We start from the raw sequence: 17,039 nt of genomic DNA, 5'->3' as shown, positions 1-17,039 counted from the left end.
GCAGCCAAGGAGAGGAAATTTTGCCTCTACAGCTGCCGTTTCTTCTTGCAGGTTTGCACAGCTTCTTCTCCCAGCTGAGGAAGCAAAGAGAAGCCTCCTTCCCCCCGCAGCAGCCTGCCATTTCAGCAGGTCGAGGGGGTTTTACCTCCCTCCCCACAGCTGCAGGGCAGCCCCACAGAGCAGCCAGACGCATGCATTTGTTTGCTGGCAGGCAGCACGGGTGCTGGGATGGGCACAGCCAGCCACCCCGGCCACCTCACCCACTGCACGGATGCCTGCCCACGGCAGAGCTGCCCCAGGCTCCTGGGAACATGCAGTCCTCCAGCAGGGACGGTGGCAGTGCAATGGAGAAGCCACCGAGCTCTGGGACTGCTGAGGAGGGAGGAGGAATTTGGCAGCTTCAAAGCCCGTGGCCCTTTTACTGGGATAAGGCTAGGAGCCAACAGCTCGGCATTCGTTAAGTGCTGACAAAAGGATTAATTTAGTAGCTAATAATGGGGCAATCAAGCCATTTATTTGGCTGATGCTTTGCTGGTGGTGGAGGAGGAAGGAGAAAATGCCTGGGGTGGGTGCCTCTCCAGTTGATGGGGCACGTATCTGTCCCAGAGCATGGTGACACCATCCTGCTCACAGGGCAGGAGCCAGGTGAGGGGAGGCCATCGGATTCATGGCCCTGCTCACCTCTTCCCCACCAGTGCCCGGCTCAGGCAGCTTTGCCAAGTTAAGCTTGTTTGCTACATGCTGCTAACGAGCTGACCTTGTGTAGCTGCAGCACCTGCCCCTCAGAGGTCTTTAAAGGTGGGGAAAGGAGGGTGGAAAATTGCTTGTAGCTGCTGCTTTTCCTTCAGGTTTTGCCCAGAGATGGTTGTGTGCAGTCCTGCTCTCTCTTGAATAAGAACTCAGGGTGGGAGCTGGTGGCCAGCAGACCTCAGAAGGTGCCTTTGGAGAGGAAACCTGCCCAAGTAGGTGGGCTCTGGGTGGCCAAAATGCCACTGGAGTGGGTCTGATGCTGCTGTGGGGACTGGGGTGTGCAGCTGTGGGTGGATGTAGCTGGCCTTGCAGGGCCTTCTGCAGGTCCCTGCCTGGCTCCTGAGGGGCAGAGCTGTGAAACTGCCAGGGGCTGCTCTGCTCCTTCCCCCGGGGACCAGCCCCACAGCTGGGCTCTGGGACTTGCCTCAAGGGCTGGCTGCTGGGTTGGTGAGTCGGTGAGCTGTCCTAGTGGGTGATGTTCAAACAGACTGCCCACATCTCGTGTCAGGCTTCGGGTGTGCTGCCACTTTGCTCTGGTGCTCCAGGGCAGAGCACACCAATGTTTGCACTGGGGGGAGCCTAAAACCAGGCGGAGCAATGAGGGGCAGGCTGATGGGGCTGGGGCCATGGGGGTTTGCTGCCAGGCACTCCAGCGAGTCCCATGCCCCTACACAGGCCAGCAAGCTCTCACGTCTGCAAATAACCACAGGTTCTCGCGTTTGGCTTAACCACTTGCATTTTTACACACTTAGATGCAAACATGCACGTGCCGAAGGAAGTGACTCGCGGTTCCCTGAGGGGCCGTGGTGCAAGGTCCCCGGCCCCAGCCCGCTCCCGTGCGCTGGAGGAGCCAGGTGGGTCTGGAGACATCGGTCTTTGCCTGTCGGTGCATCCACCCCAGCTGCAGTTACTGAGGTCTTTCAGTTGATGTTCACCCCCCAGGTCAGTTTTATTGCACTTTTTATTTACAGAAAACACAGAAATAAAGCATTAAATGTGTTGGGCTTCTACCAAACCACCCAATCACTTCTTTTTTTTTTCTTTTGTGGATTTTTGGCACGAAGAAATATCACAGGTGTTACCAAACAACCATGTACGAGCAGCTGACTGCCTGCCCAGCCCAATAACATGACTTCAACAGACATATTGAACCGAGATTGAAGACAAGGAGGTTGTTCCACGTTCATCTTGCAGTCTAACCTGCTCATCGGGGTCAAGGGGAGTTACTCTGGAGGGGACGACACCATTCATAAATTAAATTTATATTTACCTCTTACATTGTAAAAGTAAACAGTGCAAAAGTACAGTACCCCAGGTACCCTTCGGTTTGGAAAGCTTGAAGGTCGCTTTATACATTTTGTGTGTTTTTGTAAACATTGTTACCCATCCACAGTTCTAGCTCTTGCTTGGAGAGACCCGATTCCTCTTGTGTCCGAAACGTGTTGAGGGGCAGCAATCGCTTCCCCTGGACTCCATTGAGATTCCCGCTCAAGATTTAGTGCAAATTTTGGAGAGAAGAAGATGAGAAAGAAGGGGGGTGAGGGGAGGGGGGGGAACAAAACGAAAGAAAACAAAATAAGGCAACAGTTCGAAACAGTCCGTATCAAAAAGGGGGCCCCGGCCTTAGGAGAAGGGCAGGAAGTCTCTCTCCTCCACCAGGCTGATGGAGAGGTTCTTCAGCTCCTCCTCGGAGCTGGCGGTTTTGTAGCCGAGCTGCGCCAGCACCTGCTGGCAAGCGTGCTGGGTGAACGCCACGATCTCGTAGGACAGGCGGAAGCGCCACTTCTCCGCCGTGGCCGCCGAGTTGCGCACCGTCCCGTACTTGTGTTTGGACGAGGACCGGTCTCCCCGGGTGTTGTTCTGTATCCAGCGCTCGACGTTGCTGTCCATGGGGATGCCCAGGAAATCGTAGATCTCCTCGGTCTTTTTCATCGGATTCCTGGCCAGGTCTTCGTACCGCACCAGCATGTACTTGCCCTTGAGCCACGGCGGCCGGTTGAGGCCGGTGGAGACGGAGTTCCAGAAGTCCTCGCACACCGTGGTGAGCTGGGTCACGTCCAGGTTGTACGGCTTCCTGCCGGTGCCGTCCCAAATCCTCCACAGCCGGTAGGTGTCCCGGAAGGTCTCGCTGCGGGACGCCAGGATCCCCCGGGGGTCCCTCACCAGCTGGATGACCTTCAGGTTCAGCCGCGGGTCCTCCACCAGGGCCCGCAGGTCGCTGACCTCAGGCACCCGCACGGTCTTGATGGCCACGTGCCCGTGCTCCCTGCAGGACTCGGTGGCCAGCGTCAGGTTCAAGGTGCCGCACTTCTTCACGCAGTCCCCTTCCTCCAGGTGGAGGTCGGCGGCTCCCAGGGGCTCGCAGACGGGCGGCGAGCACAGCGCCTTGCTGGCCCCCCTGCGGAAGAGGCGGTCGGTGGTATGGTTGACGGGCTGGGGCTTGATGTAGTTCTCCAAGAAGTAGAGGTCACAGTCGTACAGGCTCCTCAGCAGGTCACGGCTGGCCCCCAGCATGACCCGCCTGTCCGTCGTGCTCTTGCTCTGGGTCAGCTTCGGGATCAGCGTGTACTGGACGTGGTAGAGGGGCTCGAATAAATAGAAGACGTCGAAGTGCTGGTTAAAGAGCTGCCCCACGAAGGAGGAGCCGCTGCGGGTGGTGGCGAGGATGAGGACGTGCGTCTTCCTGGAGAGGTTGTAGGCGAAGGTGGGGCTCTCGTCGCACAGCCGGTCGGGCGCATCGGTGTCCTGGCTCAGGCTGCAGTTCACGGGGCTGGGGATGGGGCAGCTGTGGAAGGACTTGGCGGTGAAGGTCCGGATTGCCGTGTACTGGATCGCGATGGATGCCAAGGCTAGTAGGAGGACAGCCTTCCAGGAACATTGCATGGCTGGTCACCTTCATGGGGCTTCTTCACAGGTCGTCTTGGTGTCTGCAACCCAACAGAGAAGTCACGGGTTGAGCAAGGACTGCTGAGGAGGACCCAAGTATTCCTACTGGGTGCACCACACACCCTCCCACAGAGCACGTACATCGCTCATAACCACGTGGATCCCAGTGACGCACTGCAGAGCCCTGCTTCGGAGGAGGACAACTGGCAAAATCCCAGTGGCTCGCCCCGTACACCCCCAGTGCTGAGCTGGTGCTGCTGGCCGGGTCCTGCTCTGCTCTGGGATTTGAGCCCCCTACACAGCTGATCGTGAGAGGAGGGAAGCAGGAGGAACTGCATCTGCTGCATCCTCTGGTGGCTGCAAGTATGCCCTGGGGGTGACTCTGCCTCCTCTGGTACAAAGCGGTGGGAGTTGTTCCCCTGGGCTTTTGAAACAGACTTGGTCAAGGCAGTAGCCACCAAAAAAAAAAAAAAAAGGAAAATCTTATTTTCCTTGGTTAGTCCCTCAAGCTTTGGGAAATAAAATCCCCGAATGCTTACACGCACCAGAAGCTGCTCCTACACCACTCCAAGCCTTTGGGGCAGGACAGGAGGATGCTGTAACTCCTTTCAAAGCCCCAGCAAGGATTTTCTGCTGTGGGTCCCTGCTGTGCCATCCTCCTCTGCTATCTGCAGGCTTGCACTGGGGTCTGTTTGCAGGTGTGGGAGCGCAGCCTCACGTGGACAGCGATGCGTGTAAGAGGAAGCAGATAAGCACCAGAACTGGGTGAAGGAGCCCACCGTGCACAGCCCTGGGTAATGTGGCTCCGTGCCCCTTCTGCAGCCCCCTGCGCCCGCTGCCCCTTGCCCACCAGCCTCCCACATTTCCCCCCATGTGGCACGGGCCACCAATGGGTGACAGGTGAGCTGAAAAACACATTTTAATTTTTTAATTACTGCTTTTATTATCTACTGCTTGCCCCAGCTGCTGGCTCCAGAGACCTCTCACAGGAGAGGGGCTTTCTGCACCCTGTGGTTCAGAGCACGGGTGATTCCCCAGGTGGAATATTCTTTGGCAAAAGCGCTGGCTTGGCGGCCTCCTGAGGGTTCAGAGAACCCAAGGGCTTATTTATTTTTCCAGGTCTGCTAAGCCAGGACGTCCTGCTGGCATCCCCTGGTCCAGGTGACTCATGCAAGTGCCATCTCCTGGGTGGAAGGTGCGAAGTGGGACCTCTTTCCTGCTCTCTAGTGCCGGCCAGCCACACTGCACCCTTCAGGCAAAGCCTCAACTTTTACTCTGCGCTGGTGGAGAGCGGAGCTGATGCCACTCGGGTGGTCCTGATCTCAGGTTCTCCACCTGCCCCATGTCCTCTCCCCTTTGCAACACACCAAGCTGAGCAAGGGAAGCGAAGATCCACGTACTCAGAGCAGATGGAAAGCAGCAGTGTCAGCCCAGCATCAGCCTCTGCTGCCCCTCGTCTCCCTTTGCGTGTGCCCTGCCTGATCACCGAGCTGCAGTGAGGGAGGGGCAGGTTTTGGGAGAAGTGTCCCTCCCTGATGTCTCATCTGTGGCTTTTAAAGCCGGCAGGAGCCTCCTCCCATCACTGCATCCCAGGAGATGCGGCTCCTGCTCAGCCATGGCCCTCTCACAGAACGACGAGCACCCCTCGCTCCTCTCTTGGCCACATGCAGAGCCTGCTGGCAGGAAACACCCGAAGAGGAGCTGCACGACCCTGCACCGTTCAGGGCAGCTTTTCTGAGCAGTGGTTGCAGTGAGCATATTGCAGGAGGATGCCCCGGAGAGGGCACCTGGCCTCTTTTGGTGCTGGGATCACCCCTGCCCCTTTCCCAGCCCTAACTCTCCCTGGTCACAGCACACCAGCCGTGCCCCTGCCTCGCCCGTGTCTCCGTGCAGCTGCCTGGGAGCAGGCTGGCCATGAGGGATGCGCTGCAGGAGGCCAGCCAGTGCCTGGCACGGGGACAGGAGCATTGTCTGCCCGAGGAGGAAGGTGCCGAGCCTTTCCTCTCCCCCGCCCTGCTTCCCCCAGCCTTCATCTGACAGGACGGGCGAAGGCGATGCAGCCTCCCCCACCATGCAACAGCAGCGGGTGTGCAGTCACCTGCCCTCCTCCTCCTCCTCCTCTTCCTCCCAGCGCTACTCCAGCCCTGGAGCACCACTGAGGCTGGAGGTGATGAATTAAGCTGTACGGCCTCTGTGAGCCACCGGCACAGGGAGCGTGGCTGGGTGCAGCACAGGGGATGCTGAGTGCCAGACTCTTCCTTTGGGGACAGTCTTCTGGTGGCAACAACTTGTTCTGGGGGGCTGCATGGCACGGACTTGGCATTTGAGGACTTGTCACCTCCTGTTATCACGGGGAGCTCCAGCAGCACCTTGTGTGCTGGTGGCAGAGCGGGGCTGGCTGCCTCCTGCCCCGAGCTCTCCCCACAGGTTCCCCAGCTGCTCCCCAGAGGTGGCCGTGCTCAGGCACCTCGGGTGCGACGGCAGCTCCAGGCAGGGACCATGCAGCAACACCACCGTCGCTGCTGAGAGCCTGTTTCCAAGGCTCTCTTGCGGGGCAGCCAAAAACCAGCTGCTCTTTGGGGCTGTCTTCAGGCTGCCCCCTCCCTCCTCGGCTCGCCAGGAGTTGGGCACCTCCAGGGCAATCCCCGCGCCTGGCAGGGGCTGCAGCTGGAGGCTCGGGGGCGATGCAGGTGCCTGGCCGAGCCCCAGGGTGATGCCGGGGCCGTGCCCGCGCCCACCGGGGCTGCCCACCCGGGTCTGGGATCTAGGGCCCTCTGCCCCTAAATCTGATCACCGCCAGCAAGCCTGTTTCCATGGAAACCGCACAGTGACTCAGGACTTTGGGACCAGCTGGAAAACACAACTGTGAGCAGCAGGCGCCCGGGGAGGCTTCGGGGGTCTCGGGGCAAGGCAGAGGGGCGAGGAGCGCAGGGAGCGGGGCACGGCCCCCTGCTCGCCTGTGTGCCCGGGCACGCTCCCGCTGGTGCAGAGGGGCACGTTGGGACACGGGGCGAGGGGATCCCAGGAGCCAAAACCCCTCTCCTGACACCCGCGCTGCTGCAGCACTGACAAGTCCGCGCTGCAGCACACGCGGCAGGGAGCAGATCCCAAAACGTGCCCGGCCGCAGGCTGCCCCCAGCCCCCCGGGGATGGGGACCCACGCGTGCGTGGGCACCCACGGGGCTCCCAGCACCGTCACTTCCACGGGCAGCACCCTGGGGTGCAGGGCTCCTTCCCGCGGGGCAGCCCCTGACCGCGGCAGCCTTTTGGGGACGGGAAAGCGGGGTCTGAGCCGCAGGATTGCAGAGCAGCTCTCAGCCTGGGGACCCTCCGGCACGGCCACTGCTGCTCCCCAGCGTCCTGCCACTTCACCTGGCGAAACGACACGTTGCGGCCAGCGAGGCGGGGAAGGCGAGCCGCACGGTGAGCATCCCACGCGGCTGCAGCGGCTTAGTCATGCTTGCACCTCTGCACATCCACGCAGCAGCGGCACGGGCAGGCAGCACCCCGGGTTTGGGACCCCCCCACGCCCTCCCGGGACGCACGGCTCCGAGCAGCCCCGGCTTCCCCGAGCCGTCCCCGTGCCCCTCGCAGCCAGGCCGGCTCAGCATCGCCTCCTCCTCCGCACCGGGGCTCCCCTGCGGCCGTGGCTCCGAGCTGCGCCCGGAGAGCCCCGGGCTCGCCCCGCTCCGCGCCCGCATCGCCCCCCGCCGCCCTCCGGTGGGCAGAAGGCTCGGGGCACCCTGCTGCTCCCCATCCCGTCCTCCTGCCCGAGGCACCGACGGGTCACCGGAGCCGAAAGCATCCCGGAGGGTTTCCGCGGGGCTCTCGGCTGTTCCCTACCGGCACCGGGCACCCTCCTGGTGAGTTCCTGGGTCCCTCCCGAGTAACGCCAGCCCCAGCCGGTCCCGGACTTTCCTCGTGGCAGCACCCACCTGCACCCTGAGGGGTACCCTCATCTGCTCCGGGCTCCCCGAGCGTGCCCACCCCGCAGCGCCGGGCCGGGGGGAGCTGCGAGGGGCAGGGCAGGGCAGGGCACATCGCTGCGGGGCACATTGCGGGGCTCGTTGCGGGGCTCCCCTCTTCCAGGCGGCAGCCTCCCGCCGAGCATCCCCGACTTTCCCGCAGCCCTCTCCCTTCCTCCCGGCACCGAGAGCTCCGGGAGGGGCCGGCCGGGCAAAGTTAGCCCTTGTCGCAAAGCGGGGAAGGGCTGGGGGGGGCAGCCCCTCGCTCTCCGCCGCCCCTTACCTGGCGCAGCGCCGCGGCGAGCTCCCCCCGCATCCCCGGCGGCTCCCCGCCGCGGCTCCCGGCCCGGGGGACGCCGAGCCCCGCCGCCGGAGCTCAGCCGGCCGTGCCGAGAGCCGGGCTCGGGGCCGCCCCTCCACGCCCCGCGGCCGGGCGAGGCGAGGGGAGGGCCGGGGAAGGGGCTGCGCCCGCTCTCCCCTCCCTCCTTGCCTTCCCTCCCTCCCCTTCTCCCTCCCGGCAGCGCAGCCTCCGCGCCGCCCCGGCGTGCCGAGCTGCAAACTCCCAAGTTTTCTTCTCTTTTTCTCTTTTTCTTTAATTTCTGCAGCCCTCCCCACACGCACACCCCGAGGCGCGCCCCCCCACCTACCCAGGCGCTGCGCGCCCTCCCCGTGCCCCCTGCTGGGCGAGCCAGGCCTCGGTGGGCGAGCACCGCCCGTGGGGAGCCGCGGGGGTCCCGGGGGTCGCCCTCCAGCGCCAGGAGCCCTCCCTGCTCCCCCACGGCCACGGGCAGAGGCCGTGACGGGAAGGTGCCATCCCGACCTCCGCTGAGGTTCCCCTTGGTCCCTCCTGCTCCCACTCGACTCCTCCAAGCAGGTCGGGCTCTTACTTTGGGCAACTTTTTGCATGTTTCCCCTTCTGCCAGGTGTTTGCTGTGCTTTTTTTGCTCTTTATCTGCACCTCCCCTGACCTGGCAGCTGCAGCTCGTGGTTCTGGAAGTGCTGCAGTGGGCACTCGTGTCCTGCACCCCACCTCACCACCTGCATGTCGGGTGCTGACAGCAACATCCCGGGCTGTGCCCCACGGCTCGGCCATTCCCAAATCCTCCCCCCCGGCTGCAGGATGCTGGAAGCGTTACTGTGGGATCCCAGCGCCAGGCAGGGGCTCGGGACAGCCTCACCCTGCAGCCAGCGGGTTGGGGGAAGCAGTGGCACCGGGGTCCCTGCACCGCGGTCGTGTCGAGAGAGAAAATCCCTGGATACGCTGGCATCGCCTCCGCTGTGAGAGGCGAGCCAGGCTGTGCTGGCGAGTTCAGGGCTCTGAGATCGCCGCTGTTCAATCTTGGGAAGCACAACAGCACAACGGCAGAAGCTTCGCTTTTGATTTTCAGCATTTGGGACCGGTGTTTGCTGTGTTAGGAGCACCCGGAGCTTGCACGGCCAAAAATACTGGTATTTCTCAAGTCTTCCAGAATACCCTGACAACCCTAGCCCCCTTAATCTAATTTTAGAAAACTTTGTGGGGATTTTATATTTATAAACAGTTGGTGCTTAAATATTACTCCTCTCACCATAGCAACAGCTCCCCATCGTAGCATCCGTTACACCGCGCCAGTGCGTCGCTGCAGCCTTGTTTTGGGTGAGAAAGCCCTCAAATCACACTCACTCGTGCTCATTACCCTGTGCCTCACGTGGGGCACAGCCCGATGCCCCTGCCTGCCCAACCATCCCACAGCCAGGGCTCTCGGTGCTTCCTCAGTACCCATGTGCCTGTGGTGTGAGCCGAGGATGCTCACATTTATTTGGTGCCTCTGGTGGGGAGGAGATGGCTGCCCCGGAGGGGTTTTAGGCAGCACCGTGTGCATGGCAGGTCACGCAGCTCTGCTCCGAACGGTGGCCTCGGGTTTTCACATGTGGCTGTGAGCAGGGGTGCAGAGGTTGTTGCCAACTTGGTGAGTCAGAAACGCTCACGTCTGAAAATTTTAATCTGAGCTCAAATGTAGTTTGAAAGCCTCCAATTTCCATGCTCTCCAACAGGAGATTTCTGTGAAGCCTTTGTGTTTTCTCCTCCTGAGTTATGGTTCAAAAAATCTACCTTAACAACATAATCTGCTTGGGAATATATGTAATAAAATACAAATGTGGATGTTAAGGTGATGTGAAGGTTACTGTTCTAATCACTCAAACGCAGCCAGGAACAAAGTTATGATTTGCACAGTAATCCAACCACGTTATATCCCCTGTACGTCTCGCGAAGGGCCGTTAACATAAAGAGCAACGTATTAAGGCACATAAATTCCAAGGGAGACTAATAGAAAATACTATTTGTGTGCTTAAGCACCGCGGGTTGATAGCTCCTGAACCACCTGTGTCAGGTTGTACACGGCAGCGTTTACCAACCCACCGGCGTGCCGCGGCTTTCCTTAGGGGATTTCAGCTCCCTGCGGGCTGTGAGGGAAATGTGACGGGCACTGCAGCAGCCAAATGCACAGGGGGATTGAGAGGAAGGCTGTGGAGGAAGAGGTGCTGTGGTGCCGGCTGTGGTGCCAGGGCTGCGGTCACCGTGACCGCCTTCTCCCCTCAGCTGCCCTGGGGCTGTGCGTGGAGCCCTGCGGGAGCCAGGGGGCTGTGAAAACGGCCCCCAGGCCTCAGCTAAGGCTTTTTCGGATGCCTTGGTCTTCAGGGAGGGAGTCTGGAAGGTTCTGGGGTCAGTCGACTTTCAGAAAATGTCCTTCCTCGCTGGCCTTCAAAGCCTTAACGACAGGCTTTGGACTTAACGTCCTTCTGTGGTTCAGAAGTGAGAATAAACAGCTCATGTTATAATCCCTCCTCTTGAAGAGCTTATAAAGCCCGCTTGTGCAGGACTTGTAATGTAGCTAATGATGTGTTTATGCGCCACAGCCTTTCATTCCCCTTCCTTTTTGTCTTTCCTTCCAATTAGCCGAGGAACACGACGTGACAAAACCCTCACCACCGGTGCAACACCGGCGCTGGGTCCTGAAACACGGAGGCATCAGGAGTGGGAAAAATGGGTAGGATCAGCGTTTAACCCTCCCTGTTGGTGTTGGATTTGCACACTGGTAAGTGTGCAGGTGGGCCAGGTGAGGCTATCCATCTCAATACGATGTTGTTGCTTTGCTGTCCTTACACCGTGGTGGCTACAGATCAGCCTTAAATTGCAGAAGGGAAATTTTCCTCCTTTACACACACAAAATGAATAAATAAATAAATAAAAATACCACCAGCTATCCATTTACATGCACCCAGGATTTAGGGGCTGAGTGGGCAATGGCTTTTTTGCCATGCCACAGCAGGTCACCAGCTGCTCCTTGTCCCCAGCCCATCCCATGTGAGAGGAGAGGTCCCATGGTGGCTGTGGACACGTTGCTGCAGCGCTGGGTGCAGCGAAACGTTCCCCTTCTCTCCTGTCTGGCACCCAGCCACTGGGTTTCATTATGCCTCTGCCTATTAGATTAAAGAGCTATCTACTATCACAACTATTTTTCCTCTGTAGGTATTAATAGATCATGATCAAGGCACCTCTTAACCTTCTCTCTGAGAAGTTAAATAGACTAAACCTTTTTATCTCTCACTACGAGGCAGGGTTTTTTGGGCTTTTCATCGCTCTTGTGGTTCTCTCCCACCTGCCTGGTGTCTGCTTGGAAATGTGGACCTGTGGGGGCAGGCAGCATCCTGGGACTGACCCTGCCAACACATCCCTGCTCTGTTTTTACCTATTTGTGTTCTCGTATGTGTGAACACCAAGATGCATGTCCCCAGGGGACCTCCAGCATCTCCTCCTCACCCTGTCTCCTGCATTTCTCTTGCTGGGCAAAGAAGAACTAGATTTTGGATGGGTCTGGCCTGTCTGTTAAGAGTGGTCTTTTGCTGTTATGCTCCTGCTGGGTTACCAGAAAGTAACAGCACTGTGATGTCTTCTGCTAACGTGGCACCTGCGCTGGGGCTGGTCAGACCTGGGCTGGGTGTTGCTCAGCTCAGCTGACTGTAAAAGTGTCCTTGGCTATGAATACAGCTGTGCTTTTAGCCCTGTTTCTGCTCACCCTCCTGGTGCACAAACACACCAGCCATGCCAGCTGAATATTTCTGTTAAAATCCTGCAAGCGGGGTCAGGGGAGCAGCTCTTGTCTCCACGGTGCTTTTTCTGCTGAGCTTGCAAAGCGGTGCTGCTTTTCCTCCAGGCGTGATGCTGGAGCTGATCCCCAGGCTGCTGAGCCAGCACGGGGACAGAAGCAGGCAGGGACATTGGCCAGGGCAGGGATGCTGGCTGGTGGCCCCAGAGGAGCGAGAGAAGATGTCCTGGAGCCCCCCAGGCCAGGAGCAGAGAGCAGGCAGGGTCTACAGGTCCTGACCCCTGCAGACACACTCCTTGGTTCACCTGCGAGATGGCCCCAGGGAGGGTTTGGGGGCCTCAAAACCGAGTGGGGATAGAGACCAAGGTTTGTGCCCTGCTGCCACAGCACCAGGGAGCAGGCCTCAGCACTGCCTCAGGGCCTGCTTGCCAAACAGACCTTCTCATGAGGGTTTTTGGAAAATCTTTATCGTCCATCCACAGCAGAGCAGAGGGAGAAGCACCTCCGAGCTGGCTGTGCCTCCCCTGACAGCCACCCCACCCTGCTCGAGCTGGCAGCAATCTGGGGGGAACTGACAGGAAATCTTTCGGTTTTGAGGAAAATGTCCTTCCCCAAGGAACGTGGTGGATGCTGCCTTGTTTCACTACAACTTTCACCTGTCCACATGATCCTTCAGGACCTGGAGACCCCTTCTGAGGCCTCCTGGGGGTGGCATCATGCAGCAGCATGGTTTGAGCAGGCAGGGCTTCCCTGCCACCCTCAGGAGGCCTCAGGTCCTACCTCCTGCTGGAAGAGGGATCAGCCCTGGGGTCAGACCACCTTGCTCGGAGCTTTATCCAGCTGAATTGTGAAAAGCTCAAGGATTGAGCATACCATGGCATCTCTGTGGGCTTTTTTTCCACTGCTTGATTGGCCTCAAACAGTGCCATCAAGTAGTTCCCAGGTCTGTGAGCTGTGTGGGGAAACCAGCCCTCCTTAGCCAGGAGCTGAGGCATGTGAAGGGACAACTTCTTGGCACGTGGGAGCCACAAATGGGATCCTGCAGGTTCCCCCACCACGTACCCCTCTGGTGCTTCTTTGGGAATATTTCTTTAGGGTTTTGAAAGCTCTAAATCATCAACAGCATCTGAGTATCTGTTGGTGGTTGGCGTGGTATGGAAGAGATGGTAGGCACACAGATACACATTTAATATTGTCACGCACATGGAAATGCAGCAATTCAATATAGGCTAAATATCAGTACATTATACTAAATGCATATTAATCCAAAGTGGCTCATATTTCTGCGTAGTTATGCATTGAGCACACAGTGAAGTATTTACATGTGTAGCACCTATTGCTACTGGCTCATGTTAAGCCATATACTTATCAGAATAGGGTTTTTGACATATGTCATATACCACGAGAAGCTGTGATTCTTCTGGTCCTTTCAAAGCCTTTTTCCCCTACATAACACCTCTGTGATAACAGGTCAGTGGGGCCCAATCCTCAGCACCTCCTGTGCCTCTGCAAAGCCTGCTGGTGGCTTTTGAGTCCATCTCAAGCCTGTAATCTTGCAAAACACAATAGAAGGGGAAGAAACGTGTCTAGCTATGCACATCTGGTTGAGTGAGGAGGGGGCAGAGCCCTGTGTTGGGGCTCCGGAGCTTCAGGCTCTCCTGTAGGGGCATGGCCACGATTTGGCCCCAGCAAATCGGGCACAAGGGAAGGGGCTCCCCACTGAGGCATGGGCTGGTGAAAGGGCCTCTGAGCTGCAGGGTTTGCTGGGCAGCGTGGCTCTGTCTGGCTGTCTGTCCTGCTGGGTGTGTGTGGGGGTGCAGCCGCCCGAGCATCGCTGGTTTATTTTGCAGGCGACGGTGATAATTTTCTGCCTGCTGCACGCTCTTTAATTAACAGCTCGGAGGATGTGGGGTGAGAGCGAGGCGTAATGAGCACTCCGTTTGCATATCAAAAGGCAGCATCATTAATAGCTATCCCTGCGAGCGCAGGGGCTCTGAAGGCAGGCGGGTCGTGGGCAGGCGGTGACACTTTGCACAGGTCACCCGTGCTGGCATCACTGGGAGCAGGGTGACGGTCCCCATGGGCAGACCTTTGCCACTCCTGGGTGCCAGGAGCTTCATTGCCACGGCATACATGGGAGCAGCCTCAGAAGTATTCTGGCAAGAGGGCCCCATAATAGCCTTGTTTCCAGGCAAAGGGGGAGCTCTCTGGGGATTTTTGGCTAAATCTCCCAAATCCGGCAATATCCGCAGCTGCTCTGCAGCGACTCCTTGCCGGGACTTCTCTGCCTGGCTGGGGGAGTTGTCCCCGGGTGGCCCCTGGCTCCAGACAGTGCCTTGGGAAGGCTAGAGCCTGGAAGACAGCTCATCCTGCTGCCAGGGCTGCTTGTCCTACAGCTCACACGGGGAAATCCCGTGGGTCTCCCTCTGTCCGTGCTCAGCCAGCAGGATTAAATGTTCCTCTGCCTCTGGCTCCTGCACGGAGGAGATCAGCTAGTGGGGTGACGGCGCCCTCCTGCACACAGGCTCCTCTCTTTCATTAGCTCTCCTCTAATTAAATGAGGAGAAGCACGATGCCAAGTGTTTCTTCTGCCGTGCCCCCCCTTTGTCTCAACTCCCCTGGCTCCTGAGCTGCCTGCCCGTGTTTGGACGACTTCGTCCAGATGGCCTCAAGCAGATGAGGACTTAGAGCCTCCGGAGGAAGGGGCTGAAAGGATTTCCAGAGATGGATTTTCTCCTCGTCCCCCTCTCTGCTAGGGCACCGAGAGATGCCGTGAGGGGCCGCACGCAGCCAGCTGGCAGAGCATGAGAGGGGCCTTGGTGGGGCTGCGGCAGGAGCCTGGCTCCCGTCCCTCCTGCTGCAAGCAGACAAGGACCCGGTGCTGTGCTCTGCCTCCTGGGGCTGAAGGAAAGGCCAAATAAACAGATGTATGCTTAAGACGAGGAGCATGCTGCAGGGCAAATTTGCTACCAGACTCCTTGAAGCCAGCTAGAGGTGGAACAATGTAATGATCAAATTAAGGCGCAGTTAAGAGTAAATTGATGGGTCTGTGAGACATGGGGTTAGAAATTAGAGAGCGATTGATTAAGAATTAATATGTAGGCAACACTCATTGCTTAATGTGTGCTACGTTTGTGATGTACTGCGCCTGTGCTGCGCTTAGGCCTCCAGATAACAGGAGCCCCTGGGAGCCCCAGAACCAGATCAAACCAACCTTATGGCTCGGACTGGGACCAAGGGCTCAGAGAGCATGCGCAAGGAGACGAGATGGAAAGTTCAACTCCGGTGAAGACGTCTTACTTCATCCCAACGCCACCCAGATGACCACCAGAGAGTACTACGCAAGCACAGAAGGATTGATAAGATAATTAGCATACAAAGCGGGGCTAGGTGGAGCTAGGAAATCAATATACATAGATGTCCTGTGAAACTTAATGCATATGTTATATTTTAGGGGTTAAAAGAGAACACGAGTGAGCGAATTGTTGCATATGCCTTCGGGAGCTATCCCACATGCACCCGGCGCCGAAATAAACCACATACCTACTTTATAACTCATTTGCTTTTGAGTTGTAGAGTTCTTCCGCAAATCATCTGGATGATCAAGTGCCCAATGGACACAGTGGGTAATGACATCAAGAACTAAGGTTGGCATTAGGGAGAATGAATGACGTGATGTTCAGATGAAGGAGCAGCTGCCCTGCTTTCAGGTGGGGTCTCACCAGTGTTGTGCAGGGATCGAGCCAGGGAAGTGGCCGTGGGACAGCTCCAGGGACCAGGAGCTATTGGCACCAGAGAAACGTCTCAGCTGGCATCACAAGCCCAGCTTCAGTAGTGCTCTCCTCCCCAAATACCCCTGTCCTTATCCCTCCCTTAAAGCAAAGGGAGAGGATAAGCACAAGCCACCTCCTAACACCACCTCCACCTCCTCCTCCTCCATCTCAGTGGACTGTTGGCAGGACAGCAGCTCTGCAGGAGAGGGTTAGGAAAGGACCAAATCCTTCCCCCCATGGAGGTGGCACCAGACCTTGTGGTTCTCACACCTGGCTGTTGAAGGACACGCACAGCAGTGTAAAATGAGGGCTGAATGAGTTTCAGCTGGAGGAGCTGTAGATTAGGGCCACCAAACACCTCCTTGGATTGACAGCTCTTTACAGGATGCTGTGCTCTTTCTCTGAGACCTTCAAAATTTTGAGTTTCCATCCTGTCTAGCAAGCCAGATAAGGAAGCGTGCTGGGGAGGGATCAGAGCAGAAAGTCCATGTAAACAAATCCACTTGTCATCCCCAAAGATCTCCTTTCCTTCTCCAGAGGGTTAGTTGGCTCCCATTGTGTGTTTTTTCTTTGTTTGCTTTTTTCTTCCAACAGTGGTGCTCCATCCTCAGCCCTTTCTCTGGGGAAGGGGCAGGGTTGCTGCCCGTACACCAACACAGGCAGGATATCTAGCTCGCACAGGGCTGCTTGCAGCTTGTGATTTGCAGCAAGCGTCGGTTTGGTGAGCAGATGTCTGGGAGGAGGAGGCCAGGAGCTTCCTTCACTTACACAACAAGGTCTTGGTAAACCTCCTGTTCGGAGCCGGCTTTCCTGGGGAGCATTTGGCAGCTTGTTTGTGCAGCAGGAGGGAGGATTAACCATTAGCATCCTCCCTGGCACCTCTCGCTGGAACCCGTGGGCTCTCGATTTTGGCTCCCTCTGTCCTGATCCTGGGAGCTGCCCAAACTGGAGATGTGCACGGTGAGGAGAGGAGCAGAGAAGCCTCTCCCACCGGCCAGCACAGCCCCACTGCTCAGGGAGAGGTTGTGCCCAGCCTCGGTGTCTTATTTTTTATTTATTTATATTTTTTTTCCAGAAGGCTTTAATTGAGTTTCCCTGGGGAGAAGCATTTCTATCTAATTCGGCTCTTAATTAACCCCGTGCACCCCAAAGAGGCTCTGCAGCCACTTGTAAATTAAATATGAAAAGCATTATTTATCTGGGAATAGCAGCCTAATGGCTGCGGCTCTGACGTTTATGGCTGCTAATGATGATGGATGCGGAGAGAGGAGCCAGGAGGGGAGCGGAGGGGACGAGTTCCTTCTCTCTTAAAAGATACAAGAGACAGACTTGTATGGGCCACCCTGCAGGGGCATGAGCGTGCTCCTTCTTGCTCAGATTAAAAACAGATGTGACAGGAGCACAGGGAGCTGGAGGAATACTCTGCCCTGCCGGCCTCCTCCTGCCTCCCCCCCAGGCAGAGCTGTCCCCGGAGCAGCCCCTGCCCCTCTGGAGGAGCTGCAGGAACCCCCTCAGGTTTACCAAAACCGCAGGTTTTACACAACAAAGCGCGTTCCTCCGCATTTGTTGGCGCTAAT

The 17,039-nt window shown here is 57.7% G+C and overlaps 1 protein-coding gene and 2 long non-coding RNA genes across 4 annotated transcripts; 2 read left to right on the top strand and 1 right to left on the bottom strand.

Moving 5' to 3' along the window:
• The first annotated feature begins 704 nt into the window (after positions 1-704).
• Positions 705-6,249, top strand: LOC137857411 (uncharacterized). The gene is made up of 3 exons (XR_011097082.1): positions 705-966; positions 1,503-1,604; positions 4,756-6,249. It is a non-coding gene; the product is annotated as an uncharacterized lncRNA (long non-coding RNA).
• On the bottom strand, positions 1,469-8,039 carry CHST1 (carbohydrate sulfotransferase 1). 2 transcript variants are annotated; one of them, XM_068683824.1, is made up of 2 exons: positions 7,885-8,039; positions 1,469-3,677 (listed from the first exon to the last, which is right to left on the bottom strand). In XM_068683824.1, the coding sequence occupies exon 2, from the start codon at positions 3,631-3,633 to the stop codon at positions 2,374-2,376; it is 1,260 nt and encodes a 419-aa protein (XP_068539925.1). In that variant the 5' UTR covers positions 3,634-3,677; positions 7,885-8,039; the 3' UTR covers positions 1,469-2,373. The 2 variants fall into 2 exon arrangements, with proteins under 2 accessions (XP_068539925.1, XP_068539927.1); XM_068683826.1 differs by lacking the exon at positions 7,885-8,039 and adding an exon at positions 7,572-7,842.
• Positions 8,040-8,185: 146 nt separating this feature from the next.
• Positions 8,186-15,221, top strand: LOC137857414 (uncharacterized). Its single transcript, XR_011097084.1, has 3 exons — positions 8,186-8,475; positions 10,540-10,678; positions 14,853-15,221. It is a non-coding gene; the product is annotated as an uncharacterized lncRNA (long non-coding RNA).
• The last annotated feature ends 1,818 nt before the right edge of the window (positions 15,222-17,039 follow it).

The sequence above is a fragment of the Anas acuta genome, chromosome 5 (assembly GCF_963932015.1).
Source record: "Anas acuta chromosome 5, bAnaAcu1.1, whole genome shotgun sequence".
NCBI classification, from domain to species: domain Eukaryota; kingdom Metazoa; phylum Chordata; class Aves; order Anseriformes; family Anatidae; genus Anas; species Anas acuta.
This window is presented reverse-complemented; position numbering and strand designations above follow the sequence as displayed.